We start from the raw sequence: 17711 nt of genomic DNA on the forward strand, positions 1-17711 counted from the left end.
ACTTCATTTTTCCGATCTTTCTTTATTCATATCTGTCTTTTTCTCAAATATATGAGCACTTAAAAACAGCACACACAAAGTCACTAGAAGGACAAAGATGGTACATATTATTTGATGGATGCTAGTGGTTAACCAGATACAACTGTCATGTTGGCTTTTTGCCGTTGTAAAGTGTTAGTACTGTGGTTGACTGGGATGAATGGTTGCTCTATGTGCCAAGTCCACAGCAAAATAATAACTCCCCCCCCCCCCCCCCTGTATCTTTATCATATGTATTGTCAAGTACAAGAATCCTGCATTCATTTTGTATCTTGGTTGTTTTAACTTCATTTACTGTACGTTTAGTATTCAAGGAATGGAAGAAATACAAAGAAAGATTGTTTTCTTACCACATTGTGATTTCTGTAGAGTCATTCCAACAGCAGCAAAGCTCCTGGCAAGGTCACCCTCACGCTCATTAATGCATAGTCACTCAATGCTCTCAACAGTTGTTTCATGAGAAAATATACTATGCAACATGCCCGCATTTATCACTAGTTGACTTCAAGGAGATGGTGACAGAAACTATTTGTAGAGAGTCATACTGTGGCACAATTTTCCCTTTTAACCCGGCAGATTCTGGCAAGGCTACAGTTGGGTGTCATACAAGTGCAGATATTATCTGGCTTCTTCTGACAGACTTCTTTGACTTGAATTGGCAAGTAATTCCGTGCCAAGGAACTATCTGTCACTTTATGAAAGCCAACAGTTGCAAAATTATATTTATATGAAATAGACCATCTACAAAAGTCAAGCATTAATCTGATTTTCTTTCTCTGAGGAAGTGCAAGCAGGTGCCGAGCTCACAACAAACATGTGTTTTCAGATAAATGGTTGCTATCTCAATAAATCTCAACAAAGGTCATAAAATCATAATTAACTATGCAGCTCTGAGGCTTCAACTTTAAACATCTATATCTACATATATATACGTATTTAAATCCTTTTCCACCACTAAAGTACAGACACCCAGGAAAATCAAAACCCCAATCTCAAAAAACTGAGGAACATAACATGAAGTCTTCTAAATAGAGAATGTGAGAGATTCAAGACCTCCTCGAGATAGGTAACATCTTTAAAAACGTTAAACTGCAGTGTTTAAAATGTTCTAAAGTGGCCCCATTTAAACAGGATCCATGAACAAAGAAACCCCAGGATCTGGTCTTCATCTCCAGAATCAATCATCACATCATGCTTTATCTGTGGCATGAGCCTCCAGGGCAGTTGGCATAACCACATGCACGCAATTGCGCAATTGCTTATAGGAGCAATGACTGAACAAGAATTTCGCCTCAGTTATTTGAGGCTTCGTTATGTTATCTTCGTTTCTCAAGGGACTACTGCAGCAATGTTTATGGTTAGGTGTGTGTGTGTGTGTGTGTGTGTGTGTGTGTGTGTGTGTGTGTGTGTGTGTGTGTGTGTGTGTGTGTGTGTGTGTGTGTGTGTGTGTGTGTGTGTGTGTGTGTGTGTGTGTGTGTGTGTGTGTTGTGTGTGTGTAGTATTGTGTTTATATGCCCGACACTGTAAGAGCTAAATTAAATTGAGTTGAATTTGATGCTGCTATAGTGCGTGATGCTGGAGCAGGCTCATACATTTCAGAGATGTCATCGACGTTTACTGATTTTGGTGAGAGGAATTGGCTTTAAAGAAACTATTTTTGATGTAACAATGGACTTAAAAGACGCATAACTCACAATGTACTGGATAAAAGTGTGCCAGAACATACAGAGCGCAAAGAAGAGAGAGCGTTTTCATAACCTGTGTTTGCATAATTTCAACACGTGCACATAAAATGGACAGTCAGTGACCTTGTAATGACATTAACTCATCACATATCTTATTGGAACTGTGTGTTCTCAATAGTAGAAGTGCTATTTCTATGAACAATGTGTCCCTCACAGCAGAAATCCTTTTTTGTAGCTATGTGGACATTTTCCATTGGTGTCTCTTTCCTCTCAGCGAACAAACCATCTGCAATGCTGTTAGTTGGAACTCACGCTCCGACAGTAGTGGTGCCATATAAATATCAAATGCATTAAATGGTGTCGGTTAAACTCATACCTTTGTTTTAGTAAGTCCTTGCCAAAGTGTTCTTGAGCAAGACACCTGACCACAGCTGTTCAAAAATACCTAGTTCATTGGCCTTGTAAAATGCATCATCAGTAGTAGGAACAAGCACTACTGCCAACATTACACACTTCCAACATCACACACATGTCTCAGCAGAGCGAGATCTGTCAGAGTGAAGATGTGACGCCTAACAGTTTCAGTACAAAGTCTCACATTTCTAAGGTTAACATACTCTAGGAAATGTACTGCAGGATGTTTGTTTTAACATTGGTTTGAACAACAGATAAAAGTAAAAATGAAGAATAGAAATATTGAAGAGGGCTTTAAAAGAGATAGTTAACGAATGTGCCGTAACTCTGACCATGCCTATTAGGATTAAATAGGATTGAGCGTAATGCACTTCTATACGTCCGAGGCTTTGTTTGTATTAGTATATGAATGCATGAATCACCCTTAATGTTTTGGGCAATCAAGTCCATTCAGCTTCCGATCAATTCTTACATTGGGTTTATGTGGAATCAATGGCTTCTTCCCTCGTTTTTAATAAGCACTACGGCAAACTTTTGCAATCCACCATGACAGACAGTAAATTAAATGTCCCAATCTCTAAAATTACTTAATACACAAGCAAGGGAAATATATGGGGTTTGTTGCAAGTCAGTCACCAAAATGTAGACTTCATTGTGCAAAACATGAGAAGAAAATTAAACCCCCCACATTATTTCCCCAAATTATTATGAACAATTGCAGTTTTTAATGTTTCACAATGATCCAATCTGTGTGTATATATATATATGTATATACTGCTCCTAGTACTAGGTACTAGGATGGGTAAAAAGCAGAGACTACATTTCACTGTGTGTGCTGTGTGCATGAACATGTGTGACGAATAAAGAGGGTTTTATCCTCCGATTCTATCCATCTCTATTCTACAGTATATAATATCAGATACAGGACTCCTAAATTGACTGACTGGTTGTTTGACAAAATATTTTGCATGTGCCATTTAACATATTTCCACCATTCAAACTGTAGTGTGAATCAACAAACACAGTGAGCAAAGCATTAAGAAATTCCCAAACATACATAAGAAGTCCACTTCAAGACAATGGTACTTGCGTACCATGCTGTGAATGGATCTGGCCCTTCCCACATCCAGGACATGGTTAAACTGTACACCCCAGCACGTGCACTCCGCTCTGCATCAACCAAACGGCTCGCTGCACCCGCACTGCGAGGGGGACCCAAGTTCCCATCAGCAAAAACACGTGGGTTTGCTATCCTGGCTCCAAAATGGTGGAATGAGCTCCCCATTGACATCAGGACAGCAGATAGCTTACACACCTTCCGGCGCAGACTGAAAACTCATCTCTTTCGACTCAACTCCGAACGATATAATTACTAACAAAGAACTGCTAACAGAGCACTTATATACTAATAAAGGGCTGGCTTATCTAAAGCCAGTTGAGTAGCACTTGAAATGTTTTGGCTCTATGAAACCTGATGTACTTATATGATTCTGTTTTCTTCAAGTTTGTATCTTGTTGGTCGAATGCACTTATTTTAAGTCGCTTTGGATAAAAGCGTCAGCTAAATGCAATGCAATGTAAAAGAAGTCTTTGTATGCCCCTACCTTAGTTACAGCAGGGTATCCCGCAGCCACCTCCCCGGAGCAGTAGGGCTTCTCCTCATGGGAAACATCGACAGATGAGGCCCACTGGTCAAGGAAACCATTAGGGGTGTAGAGGCCACAGTCCCTCACGCCGGTCTCTCGTTCAAAATCCTCACACACCCCGTCGCCATCATAGTAGTAACACATGCTTGGCTCCTCTGTGAGTGAAGAGATCATAGATAGCAGGGGAAAAAAATGTAATTATGACTTAATAATTATCTATGGTGCTTTTTCTAGTATGTTGAAGTTTCATTTGAGTTAAGATATCCATCATTCACCACCTGGCTCTGTCTTTTTTTCACTTAAACAAAGCCATCCAGGTGAATTTTTTACAGAGTTCGATCTTTACTGCTCACCTCCCTTTTATCATTCTTTTTTATAGAACATGTGCATTGTTACAGATAAAGAAGTGGGAGGGAAAAAAGGGTAAAAGGTGCATGAAAAAAGGAGGATGCATTCTTGAGTTTGTGAGGACCTACAAATAGAGAGAGAGAGCATGTTAATGTAGAAAAAAATAAATACTGAAAGGGAGAATATGGATAAACACAAAGAGAGGAAGTAAGGAGGGGGGGCTAGACAAAGTCAGGAGGTAAAGAAAGATACAGCAGTACTTTGTACAGACATCCTGCCCAGAGTTAAGGTCTGGAACGGGAACTTATGGACTGGAGGAGAGGGGAGCAGAGCAGGGAGGTTGCCTGGGCCTCATTGCTCTCCGCTCTCAGCTAAAGCAGTGTCAGCCGGTGGGGTTCCAGTGAGGGGGAAAGGCGGCATTCTGTGCCAAGTTGGCCGGGGCCTCCTCCTCGAAATTCCAGCCTTCTCCAGCAAAGCCAAAAACTCAAGTCAGTTCTGTGCTCTGGCGATGGTGAAACGAGGGGCTACTGAGGGGGCATACAGAATACTGCTCCCGCCACTCACTCAGCAGGAGCAGAAGCAAGGAAGAAGGGAAGGAGCGAGGCAGGAGGAAGCTCAAACAGTGGCTTGTGAAAGTGGCAGAAGTAATATGCAGAAAGTGAACTCATAAGAGAAGATGAGTAAAAGGAAAAAGAGAAAGGGTGGCGCTACTGTATTCCAATTTGGACAGGGATGTGTTTAGAATATAACTGGAAAGGTGATTGAGTTTAATATGAAAAGGAAAAGAGAGCCCAATAGTTGGAGAAAGGAAGAGAGCGGTGAGATAAACAATGATAAACAGAGCCAGAGAAAAGAAAGAAAAGTCTGCAGGCTCTCAAAGTTAACTATTCCTGTTTTGTTTTGTTTGATTATTTCAACACAGCATCCCATGTTAAACTGACCTTTATGAAAAACGCTTTTCTGATACATGTTGACATGGCTGTAAAAAATCTGATTGCATTTCCTTTATGTCTGCACTTGTGTTTACTGTTGCTTGGAACTCTATTGAGAACAAGGAATTTAGAGCGAGGGGAAAATAACTTGTAAATTTAGTCAACTCCAGATATAATTAGGCCTAATCGTGTGACTGGCCCATTAAAGCTCGTCCAGGCTGCAGCACCCTGGCCTGTTGTATACTTAGTATCAATTTTCTATCCAACTCTCTCTTTCACTATCCAACACACTGACAAGCAGGCACTCGCTCACACATACAGACAGATGGACAGAAGGTCCCATCATTATAGTGTCAGATTTCTGTTAAAAACTACAAGTATTTCAGACAGTGTCGGACACACACACACACACTTACACACACCCCTGAGTGCTGCAGTTGGTGGAAAAACAGCACAGCCAATGCAGTCATCCAGCAATCTGACAGGGATTAAGTGGCCACTTCACTAAGGCTCACACACATGTATCACAACATGTATCACAACAGGGGAGCAAAATGATAGTCTCCAGCAGGGGAACTGGAAGGGAAACCATCCATCTATTCATAAAACAAAACAACGTAGGAGATGCCAGTCACTCAACTTCGTAGAATGAGATGACTCACCCTTTAGAAAAATAATGATTTCCAGATTTATTTATTTTTTTAACTGGAGGTCAAAGTGATTATGGATATGTAATGGCATTTGTATTCTTCTGAGAAAGGCGTAAAGAACTTGGATTAAAGAGGCCCAGATGTTAAATCTGTTCATTCACAAAGTAAGCCTTTGGGAGTTTTCACCATTTCAGTCTACACAGACAATAATATCATGGTGCGGAAACAAAACTGTTTTGTTATGAAGTGGTGGTTTAAACATAACTTCATACAATTAAAATGTCACTTTTGTTTTAGAAGCTTTTCAGTTTCATACATAGTCTGGCTATTATTATTTCGTTATCCAACTTTAGCCTACTTTTAGGCTACAACAAAGTCAGTTTACAAGTAAAATAATCTTTCATAAACTGTGTATTTTTCTAAGTTAATTCCTCGATGAAAGGTGCACTGAAGGTCATCTAACTCTCTTCTATAGTACTTTGCCCAACAGCCGATTACAGAGAAATATACCAGTGAAGGCATTTCATTTTGGTTGATACATTTGTTCATATTACTCACCAACACAGTTGAAGAAAGGCTCCTTCTTGCACTGACTGGAGCAGCCGTCCCCATTCATAGAGTTCTTATCATCACACTCTTCTCCTTTGGATCTGAAATAACAAGATGAGGTACTCAGAATAAACAAACACACACCGTTTATTTTTCTGAATATGCTTCGGACATCTATATGCGTGCATATAAATATTTTGATGTGGGTGCGTGTTACCTCTGGATGCGTCCATCTCCACAGTAAGGTGCCCCCAGATCATGTACCAGCCGGGCGGAGGGCTCACTCTCACTCCGGCTGGAGATGGTTTGGACCTGGTAGGTGTACACAACATGTGGCGCCACATCCCTGCAAAGAAAGAGGCAAAGATCACAGTAAGTCCACATATTTCGGATAACTTGAAGCCTTGCAGGAAATGTCTGATAAAGAATCACATATCAATAAAGAGCAACTGAGGAAGATACTCGGATCAGGCGGAGAGCGGGTCGATAGGACTACTGCTCTGTTTGCCAGAGTGTGTGTGTGTGTGTGTGTGTGTGTGTTTGTGTGTGTTGTAGCAATCCTATATCTCAAGTGCCACTAGCTCAACACAAATTAGAACATCTGTCCCAGCACACACATCTACTTATCCAGTCACAGCGTGTATTGCTTTGAGTCCAGGTTTGTTTTGTATCCTCATCACGGTGATTCAAGGAACCATCGTGATGAATACACAATGGACAGGAACAATGTTGGGGGACAACTCACTTTCATTGGTGAAAGTCGCCATGGTGGTTTCTTGAGTCACCATTATGTAGTCTGAAAAAAAAGACTGAAAAAAGGGAAAAAAAAACATAAATGAGAAAACCAAAATCATAAACGAAAAAGAAAAAGCTGTAAATGAGAAACCATAAGCAAAGCAACAAAACAAAACTCAAGGAGAGAAAACTGTAAATGAGAAACAACTAGAAACTGCAAGTGAGGCTACTGTCATGAAATGACATGTCTTGTTTTGATTGTTCTTTTGGTCTAACTCTGTCTCTCTGATCTGTTGTTTGCCTTTACATGTTTTGTATTACCACCAGATTTCATCTTTTGATTCTGGCCCTGTTTAAACGTTGGCCAGGCGTTCAGTAAGATGAAACAAGGAGCTGGATGTTATGGATCCACATGATTGCTTCATCTTAAGTTTCAGTACAGGAAAAGAAACTAAGAATAGAAGTTTATTAAAAAAAACAGGTAAAGGCAAGTAAATATGTTATGTATTTGCTACTACTATAAACAATATCTTACATCTTAGTTACAGGATATTTTTTAATCAGTACTCTCACTTGCAGCTTTGTTGTTTACAGTTTGTTTGACCTTTTTTTTCATTTTGCTTATAGTTTTGGTTTCTCATTTCTAGCTTGATTTGTCGCTCATGGTCATGGTTTCTCCTTCATGTTTTATTTTGTCTTTTTAGAGTTTTTTACCCTAATTTCTGTGTGTCCTGGTGTTAAGTAACTGGACAGTGAGCAATTTAGAGACATTTTGTGAGCTTAATACATGTTTTACGTTCTCCAAGTTATTCAAGGCATACGGGGGAAAGGAATGCATAGTATTGGTTAAATACATGGCAGAAACTAGCTATGGGAGTAGGGAACAACATCAGTAAATGTGGTTAAATAGGACCAATAGGTTAGCCGTATATCATTTCATGTAGACCATCAAGCATTATAGAGCAATTTTCAAAGTGTTTCAGTGGTGTGCAGTGAAGCCATAACCTTTTATGAGCTCTTAGTCTAACCATTTACTCTAACAATGTTGTCCACTAATCACAGAGAATCAAAGACTCAATTTAACGTCTAAATGTCAAAGTGTCCATGGGCAAGAACAGAAACTCCAAATGTGGGTAAATGAGGCATTTACCATTTATATGCAAAGAAAAATGCTTGGTAAATGTGAGAATATGGCATTATGCGTAACCATGTACCAACACATACACTTGAAAGGTGCTCAAGTGCATGTATAATTGTGAAAGCACACATTCACGCTTCTCCCCCGGTGATTTGTGTTAAAAAGAACACAAACAAAAGATTTACAAAAGGAAAGAGTATTTTATTAATAACATTCCTGACTATTCTCCAATGCTTTTGTTTTCCTCCTTATCTTCATTTTTCGTGTGTTTGTTCATCACATTCCCAGCAGACAAAGTTCAAGTACGGTGTGCTATCTCAATTATAAGAACTGATGGACCTAAAGATCATGTAACAAAACGAATTTCCCCAAAGCAAAATGTGTGCCTAGGATGAGATGTTTATGTTGGCTTTATTATTATCAACACAAAATGTTTGACCTGACAGACTCTCTTGTATACTTCAGTATGTCCTGTTCTGCAATGTTGGCTCATGGGGTGTAACTCCAGGCTACACTCAAACATGCCCCCTCTAATTGAATTAGTTTAGCCCCTGGAAAAGTCGAGCTGTGGGAGACTTTATCTTTGAGGAGAGCAAACACACAGAATTGGCGGAAAGAAGAGAGGAATAGATCTTTTGAGTAAGACAGCACAAGAATATCATTTTTGTGGATAATGACAAATCCTGGTTATCATATACTGTAGGTAATCCAATACACAAAAAAGTTATTAGTGCATTAGACCACATTCGGAGACATGGTCATACAAGAACAAGCAACAACAAAGAGAAAAGTGGCTAGATCCACTAGCGTAAGGGGTCTAGCTAAAGAGTAAGGGGTAATCAAAGAGGAGGGCAAGGAGAAAACCCATAGATAAAATGAAAAATAAAAGGAGACAGTGAAAAGGGAGGGAAAATGTGTAAATTCTCCAATGTATTTGTTTTATTTGTTTTGCTGCAAACCAGTCAGCAAGGCCAATAGTTGCCTACTTAAAATTACTTTGCCTATAGTAAACCTTGATGTTTCATGGAAAGCAGATAACTATTTTGGGTTTGATCCCTTTTATTTGTTACCGAGTTTACAAAGTTCATACCATGGTGAAACAAAGTGTTTCTAATCAGATTATGGGCGATCAAGGCCGTATTCCCTACTGCAACAGTAGTGTCTAAACCGCCTGTATTGGACTATACAGCATGCTGCTAAGCAACACTTAATACCTGGGTGTCATAATACACCTTTGGTTCTAGAGGGTCAATAGTGCAACTCCTCTTAGCGTGATAACAACTCTTTAAACTTAGCCTTCAACCTGTTCCCAATTAGGTGCATGCTTGGTTCCTCCTGACCTCCCTGCTAATAGCCATGTTGTGTTAGACGCTGCAGTTGGCAGCATGGAAGAAAGACACAGAACGGTGCAGATGTAACAACGTTCCATACATTATCCTTCCACTGGACTTTGGTGGTGGGATATATATAAGAACAACATTAAGAGTGACAGCGACATTATAAAAGAGTACATTTGTGAAAGTGTACCACTTTATGCGGTACAATAGTTTAATAGCCAATATCCTGTGATAGACATGAATTATGGAAGCCATCCAGACTTCATAAAACCACACTTTGATCTGCAACTGATTAGATATGATATGTAACTAGTGCTGCGTACCGGTACGCCGAACCGGTACTGGACTTGTAAAAAGTTTCGGTTCAAGTCCGGTTAAAACCGGAACGTCGGGAACCGGTACTTGGACTCGCAAAAAAACTAGCACTTACGTATATTCTGGTGTCTGTGGTTATTTAAACATTCCCTGATAAACGTTATTCAGCGTCAATAAATGAGTGCTAATCCCAGTGTGCTCAGTGTACAACATCACATGTCATTTCACCTTCGATTCACGGTTTGAAAACGTAGCATTTCGGCACATGCTAATGCTAACCGGAAGTGAAGAATTTTCAGAATAAAAGTATTAAATTAATAGTGTGAACTTCCGGTTTTTTCAGAATAAAACTGATTTAAATTAAATAGTGTATTTAATTCAAAATTACGCCATATCAACATTGATTTTAATTTCTGTATGTATGTACATCACTATGTATGTAGTATGTACTGTATAATGTACACATGTAGAGTTGTAGAAAATACATGGTGTACAGACAGTAGCCTACAGTACACTCTGACTGTACAGTCACTACAGTGTATTGTGGTGACCACCTATTTAACCACTGGGACATCATTCAAATTTGGAACTACAGTTGCGGTTATTGTTCCCACACGGACATGTTATGGGTTACCTTTAAATAGTGTGTGCCCTCTTGGCTCTCTCTTCTTGTCGACCCGGGCTGCGACCCGACAACATGTCCTTTGCAGCTTGTGAATAAATCACTATTCTTGCACCTTCCTTGCACCGCCTCTGACTCCATATCTCTCGGCACTACACTGGTGACCCTGATACGTCTTGAGAAGTTTCCGGGACGGAGCCGAACACGGCAAAAGGAACTCGAGTTCCTTTCTCGAAATGCCGGGGTTTGATTGGAGACGTCCGTGGCTGCCACCGGCACGCGGACTGAGGCTCGGTGCGCGCTCCGAAGAAGGCTGGAGACGTTGCTCGCCGTTCCCGCATCGGCTTTCTATCCAACGGGGGGACTATGCACGACCTGCTGGGTCGACCAGCAACCCCATTGCTACCTCGTGGGTTTGTTCTTCGGGGCGTGCGGCTGCACGTCCCGGCTGCTAACCACGTGGGGCTAACGACGGCTAGTGCTAACGGCTATCAGCCCTTTTGAGTTTTTTTTTCTTCTTTCTGGTGCCGGAGAGGAGGTTCGACCAGCCGGTTGACCTCATGTGGACACTCTCACATTTTACACCACCTCCACGGTGGTTCCAGACGCCACTCACGTTTTCATCGACGCCTGGGTGGTGCACTCCTGGACCCCGTCTCGCCTCGGCGGTTTTGGACGTCGCCCATGCTGCCATCGGCCCGTGGGTGGCGCGCTCCGGAGCCTGTCTGGCCTCTCCTGCCTTCCGGGGATATCCAGACGCCACTCACGTTCATCGGCGCCTGGGTGGCGCACTCCTGGACCCCCTCTCGCCTCGACAGTTCCGGACGTCGCCCATGCTCCATCGGCCCGTGGGTGGCGCGCTCCGGGACCCTGTCTGGCCTCTCCTGCTTCCCGGGGATGCCTCAGCGCCTGCTGAGGACTTCATGCCCGCCGCCGCGGCACGTCTGCCTGCGGCCGGGTTGCTCTCCTGCTTCCCGGGGATACCTCGATACCTGCCGAGGACTTCGTGCCCGCCGCCGTTGCACGTCTGCCTGCGGCCGGGTTGAGCTCCTTCCTCCCGGGGGGACTGCTCCTCTCTTCCGGGGATACCTCGACGCCTGCCGAGGACTTCGTGCCCACCGCCGTTGTGCGTCTGCCTGCGGCCGGGTTGCGCTCTTTCCTGCTGGGTTCTCCGCGACACCTACTGCGGCCCCCTTACGACGCCCCGCCCCCGGTGTGGGTGCCCTCGCCCTCGTTAGGGCCCCTGCGCTCCCCTTTCGTGGCCCGGTCCTCACCTGCGGCCCCACCCTCCTCGGCCCTTGTGGTGCTTCCTCCACGGACGTGGGGATAAATATTTTTTTGCCATGTTTGAATTCTGGGGGGGCTTGTGTGGTGACCACCTATTTAACCACTGGGACATAATTCAAACTTGGAACTACAGTTGCGGTTATTGTTCCCACACGGACATGTTATGGGTTACCTATAAATAGTGTGTACCCTCTTGGCTCTCTCTTCTTGTCGACCCGGGCTGCGACCCGACAACATGTCCTTTGCAGCTTGTGAATAAATCACTATTCTTGCACCTTCCTTGCACCGCCTCTGACTCCATATCTCTCGGCACTACAGTATACTGTATAGTAGGTGTGTAACAGTGTAATGCGTATAGTCTACTCTACACTCTACCTTTCAGCAACGTTTTAGGGATTTAGGCTCAGTCAGCTCAGGGACTGTTTGGTTACTTTAGTTTGGTAAATGAAATAAATGTTTGAACTTTGTAGTAGTTCACTGTAGTTGCTGTCATAAGTGTTTTTTTTACATTTGTACTTTGTAGAGAAATGTAGACACAAGTTGGAAGGGAGCACAATAAACATGACGAGTTTGAATTTGAGTTGATTATGAGTTCATTTTCAATTGATAATTAGCTCACAATAAGTTCACTTTAGTTACTCACACAACTTGACACAAGCCATGGGTTCAGGTCCGGACTTATAAGTCCGGACCTGAACCTGAACCTCTGGACTTGAGTCCGGACCTGAACCTGAATGTGAGTCCAGGTACGCAGCACTTATGTAACTGATGTGAGATGTAACTCATACTACAAAGGACTTTACTGCAGTCTCAGACAAGGTGTCACGTGATAAGATTTCATCACTGGTTCATCTTTGTGCATCCAGACATTCTTCCCGAGACCCATGAAAGAATAGAGGTTTTATCTTGGCTCCCGCTCAAAGTCAGGCACACAAGGCACTGTAATATGCTTTTCAAAGGTGTTTTGATAGCACCAGGTGATTACACATGGAAGCAAGCATGTGTGTCCATGTGTGCATGTGTGCCTGCTATTGAGAGCAAGAAGAGTGTTGGTGTGTGTCTGTGTTCATCTATGTGTGTGTTCCTGACTCTACTGCTGTGTGCACTAGACTTATGTGTGAGCATGCATATGGATGTGTTTCCGTTCTGTAGCTGCTTATTGTTCTTGGCTGAGAGATCCCAGATGAGAAAAGTAGGTAAATGTAAGTAAGTTGAGAAAATATTGAGCCTGCAAGAACAACAAACGGGGCAATGTTTATTTTGTCAGTGAAGCAACTGACATACGTTAGAGGTTTTACTGCGATTCATTTGACACCTTTGGTATGTCTAACAAACTAATGATACAAGTTTTGGCCTTAAAGAGGTACTTTAAAAAAGAAAATGACAACGTGCAGACCCACAAATTCTACGAATGTGAAGTTTGTTGTTAATATTAAATCGGACTGCTTTATGTCTGCTAATTGCCTAAATTGCAGCTAAGGTGTTGCATTTGTTTATCTTTACATGAAAAGGACAATAATTACCAGTGCAGCCTGTGTCCAAGAAATTCAATTATGTTCTTGAACATCCACACCATAAACCTGCAAACCCATAGTAGCACCAATTACATTCCTATATGATTTGTCTGCTGGAGAAATTCTGTTGAGTGCACCAGACATCCCATGACTCCCCACAAGGACTACACTGTTCACTCTGTCTGCAACTCATGAATATGGTTCATATTAGGAGGATTATTTCTAATGTTGAACATCCTATAAAGAAGGCTAAGGGGGGTCAGCTGGTTATGAAGAGAAGAAACTGTTAAAAGTTCAAATTAATGAGTGATGAGAGGGAATAAAAAGTGTTGCCAAATTATTCATAGTTTATTTAAACTATTGATTTCAATTTAACCAACATTTTGTATAGTTATATCAAATTCAAAATCAATAAGGTCGCACATCTCGAATGTATGCTTGTTATTTGCATTGCCAATTAACCAACATTGTCTTAGAAACTACCTATGTTTATTTTGTAATTGTATCAACTTTATTTCCCTAACAAATTATAGCACAAAAAACTGAAGTATTGTGAAAACAACGGTTCTTTTGTTCTTTTTTCAACACCATTTTTTTTAAGGCGGGATATTGACTTTCCAACCAGCGCCAAATAGCTTAGCTAAGGAAGGATGGGGGGTATAATGTGGAAGATTTGTGCAGACCAGGGTAGAGTCAGATTACAGAGGGGGTGTGGGGTAGTAATGATGCTGGGGGAGCTGCCCTAACTCTTTTGGCAGGGAGGTCTCTTCACATGAGCTCAGATAGGCTTTGACTGAATGACAGCTCTGAAACCCACATCAGGAGGAGGATTAGCTGATGGGCTGGGGTGCTTCAGAGGGATGGGGTCAAACTAACCCAATCCTCCTACCCTCTCTCTTCACTTTCTCGACCCCCTAATGTTCTCCTCAATCACCTTCCCCCCCCTTAATCCTAGCGATGATTTACCCCCAACTGGTACAGCTTTCCATCCCTGCGTCTCCTCTTCACTTGACCCTTGTTACTCCATACCATAATTTACTCTGTCACGCTGACCTCCCGGCCCTTAGCCATTCCAAACTAACCACCACCCATGGATGGAGACAATATGTCAGTTATCCTCTTGATCAGTTTGCGCAAGCTCAGGTGAAGGCCAGCGGCCTGACAGTGGGAGGTCAATCAACCCCCTCACCCAAAACCTCCATAGCCCATAGAAACATGTTGCAAGAAGAAGCAGCTTACTGTGTGGTCAACCAAAGCAGTTCAGCAGATGCACAAAGGCAATCAAACACAGTACTTCACATTGGATTTGTGGCATGCCAAAAACATCTGAGTGAACTTTGCTCTTATACTCCACCATGTCAAAGGCTATGTTTATTGTAAGACAGTGAGGGAGATGGGGCATTATCATAGCCGTCAAAATGACATCCCAGAAAACATCACTGACAGACTTCTCTTGTATGAGTCTTGGTCTCCTGTTGTGCGTATCTTTCTTTTATAATTATTAGTTTGTTGAAGAATGCAACATTAGTACTTTCGCACTTTAACTTAATTTAATTTCACTTACTTAGTTTGAGTAGTCTCATGACAGGCAAACAGACATAAGAACATAATGGTTTACTCACAAAAGATTTCCATATTAAGTAAATAACGCTAATGTGCATGCTATGGTTATACTGTACATTCTTAGAGAAATGCAAATGCTCTCAATTGTTTTTATCTCCTTATAAAGTTTTTTTTATTATTATTTAAAAATGTATAACAGTTTTTAGGAAAGACTTGTGTTTAATAAAGACTGCATACCGTTTTTAATTACTTCATGAATTAAAGACTCTGATGGCTGTAACATATAAACTTTCTATAAAACTTATCTGACCATTTAACAGAGACAAGATCATTATGCTCTCACAACAAGGATAGTCAGCCAGCGCCACTGACCACCACCACTGGAATGCAACCGCAGCTAGTGAAAGACACCACAGCAGTGAAACTACCTACAGCACATCAATAATCACTGAAGTGTGCCAAAACCCCCAAATACATTCATCCGTACTGCGGACAGCCTTCCCCAGACACAGCCATTCAACCAGGAATTTGTGCACGGACACTTTGTGGAACTTAGATATCATCAGTCCATCTTGCATAACATGCATGCTCACCATTTGGCCTCTTATCAAGCACTTTCCTTCTCATGTGAACTACAATGACAGCACGATAGTGAGATGGCACAACAAGCAGCAGTGCCATGTATAGCACAATATTTATCATGTCAGCACATTCCATAAAAGCAAAGCACTAAACTCTCACCACAGTGTGCAGATAATACCTTTAACAAGACATCTGTTTGCCCTTGCTTCATGGAACATTGGAAAAAACAAATGTGGGCAACATCTGACCTGTGACTTAGGAAACAAATGTTAGGCAGTAGATTTGAAACTGCAAAATAACTGGTGGCTGGCTAGTGCTCCTGGGGGTATTGCAAAGGATATCTGGTATAACAAGAACATATTTGTGTACATAGTTTCCACAGACAAAAAAAGAACACCTTCTTGCATGGCCTAAAAACCCTGATGACTTCACATTGAAGCAGGAAGCTAAATGGTAAGCAATCAGCTTTTCTCTCAACTTCTAAAAGAAAATACAAAAGCATGGCTAATGTATCGTGTGGCTTCAACCCTCTTCTAGGAGAAAAGGGAGGTCTTTTTCAAACCTTGAGAAAGACCAGAGTTTTCTTAACTCAGGATTGTCAGACATATGTAGATCAGTCATACAAAAGTATTCACCTACCGGGTTACTCACCTGTCTATATATCGACGGATAGGTTCATTCAACATCAGACCGTGTGGTGCATGTGTGAAAGGTGGTTGACGCAATAGGCGGTAGCGTAGAGGTCGGCAATGCCTGCAGAGTCTGAAGTCTGGCTTGGATGACAAGAGAGTGGCATCGATCTCTAGGTGTTGTTCCATGGTGAAAAACTGTACCCCATACACTTCATCCTCTATGTCCAGCTTCAGAGTCAATGGGGTGTCACAGAAGACATTACTGGGGCCCAATGAAATGTTGTTCCCACTGACGGTCAGGAGCAAGATGTTATGGATAGCTGGCAGTGCTGTTTCCTCTGGGCTAAAGAAGGTGACCCATACAGTCAGGGAGTCAGGTACCAGCGGGTAGGGGAACTCCAGCTGAAGCATGCAGCCCTGGAGAGGACACTCTGACAGGCCCACAATACCTTGCTCAGTCCCTGCATTTGGGCTCCAGGTGCGCACACTTGGCTCACAGGCCTGCTCCACATCTGGAGGGCCTGTGGATACAAGACAGACAAAACAAAATGACATTTAACATAAACCAGACACAATAGGCAAAAGTCACCAGGCCATTTCCTACGTTAACACACTGAATTACTTTTAGATTAGACATGAAAATAAATATGATATGCTACAGGCGTTAAAATAAATACTCAAAAGACATCTTTGAATTCTCTACTGAAACATCTCAATCATAATAGCAATTTTTGTGCTGACATATTAATTATTTTCATCAGTGATCCTTGTAGTGTACACAATTATTGCAACATCATGGTAGAGGTGAAACTGAGAGTTCATTGTGAGTCCATTTGCAGAGGAAAGGCAGAGCTGAGGTGTGTACCTTCTAAGAGGGGCCTGTGCAGGGTTCTCACTTCAGCATAGTCATTACAACCTCTAAAAGTCACACTCCAGCCATATTTGGAGTCCACACACAGTTAACTTGCATTATCCCAAGTGACGTACACTAACATTCATCAAGCACTTTTAGAAGCCAGCAAGTAGCAGACACTATGTTCTCCCTAGATTTCCTTTTGTGCATTTCCAAGCTGGCAACCAACGAAGCCATTTGCTAACCTCATTTCTGGGCACCATGCAAAATTCCAGTGTTTAATCAAGTGAGGACTGAATATCGTTTCCAAGCCACATTATCTCAACACATTTATTATTTTACTGTAAGTGTGTGTGTGGCCAGAGTGGAGGTGAATTAAAGAAAAGAGAAAGCGAGACAGAGAGAAAGAGAAAGGGAGGGAGGGAGAATAACCTAAAATACTCCAAGAGCTTGGCTTTGCTGGGCTTATGTAGTCCTGGCTTTCTGGGTACATTTGCATTGAGTTTGCAAGGAAAGGAGCTGGAGCCACTGAAAATATTTTGTAATGTCAGTTGTTATGATGGGCCCTACTCCTGCTCTGGCGCTGTTGCTAATGTGGTTTGAGATTTAAGAGGAGACAGAGTAAGAGTCTCATCCAATGTGTAACCTGAGGCAATGTAAACTGTATTTCAAAGATGCAAAAATGTATCTATGATTGGTAGAAAAATGTGTGGAGGCAAAGAGATTTTAATCCAAACCACAATACGCTATCAATAATTATCATTTGTAGTTGGACACCTTCAACAGATCATGAAAACTCCTAATAAAAAGATAAATGCTATATTAAATGTTAATGTTTCAATCAACTTAGAATCACAGCAGCAGACTGCC

General features: G+C 41.9%; 1 protein-coding gene across 2 annotated transcripts in view; it reads right to left on the reverse strand.

Annotated features, from left to right (window-relative positions):
- pappaa (pregnancy-associated plasma protein A, pappalysin 1a) overlaps window positions 1-17711 on the reverse strand; it is a 100450-nt gene that overhangs the window by 56048 nt on the left and 26691 nt on the right. For both annotated transcript variants that reach the window (XM_034205062.1, XM_034205052.1), the window contains exons 7-10: window positions 16008-16509; window positions 6481-6609; window positions 6273-6364; window positions 3743-3939 (exon numbers count right to left, since the gene is read on the reverse strand). In XM_034205062.1, coding sequence (XP_034060953.1) covers window positions 3743-3939; window positions 6273-6364; window positions 6481-6609; window positions 16008-16509 — 920 coding nt within the window. The remainder of the gene's footprint in view (window positions 1-3742; window positions 3940-6272; window positions 6365-6480; window positions 6610-16007; window positions 16510-17711) is intronic.

The sequence above is a fragment of the Gymnodraco acuticeps genome, unplaced genomic scaffold (genome assembly GCF_902827175.1).
Source record: "Gymnodraco acuticeps unplaced genomic scaffold, fGymAcu1.1, whole genome shotgun sequence".
Taxonomy (NCBI): domain Eukaryota; kingdom Metazoa; phylum Chordata; class Actinopteri; order Perciformes; family Bathydraconidae; genus Gymnodraco; species Gymnodraco acuticeps.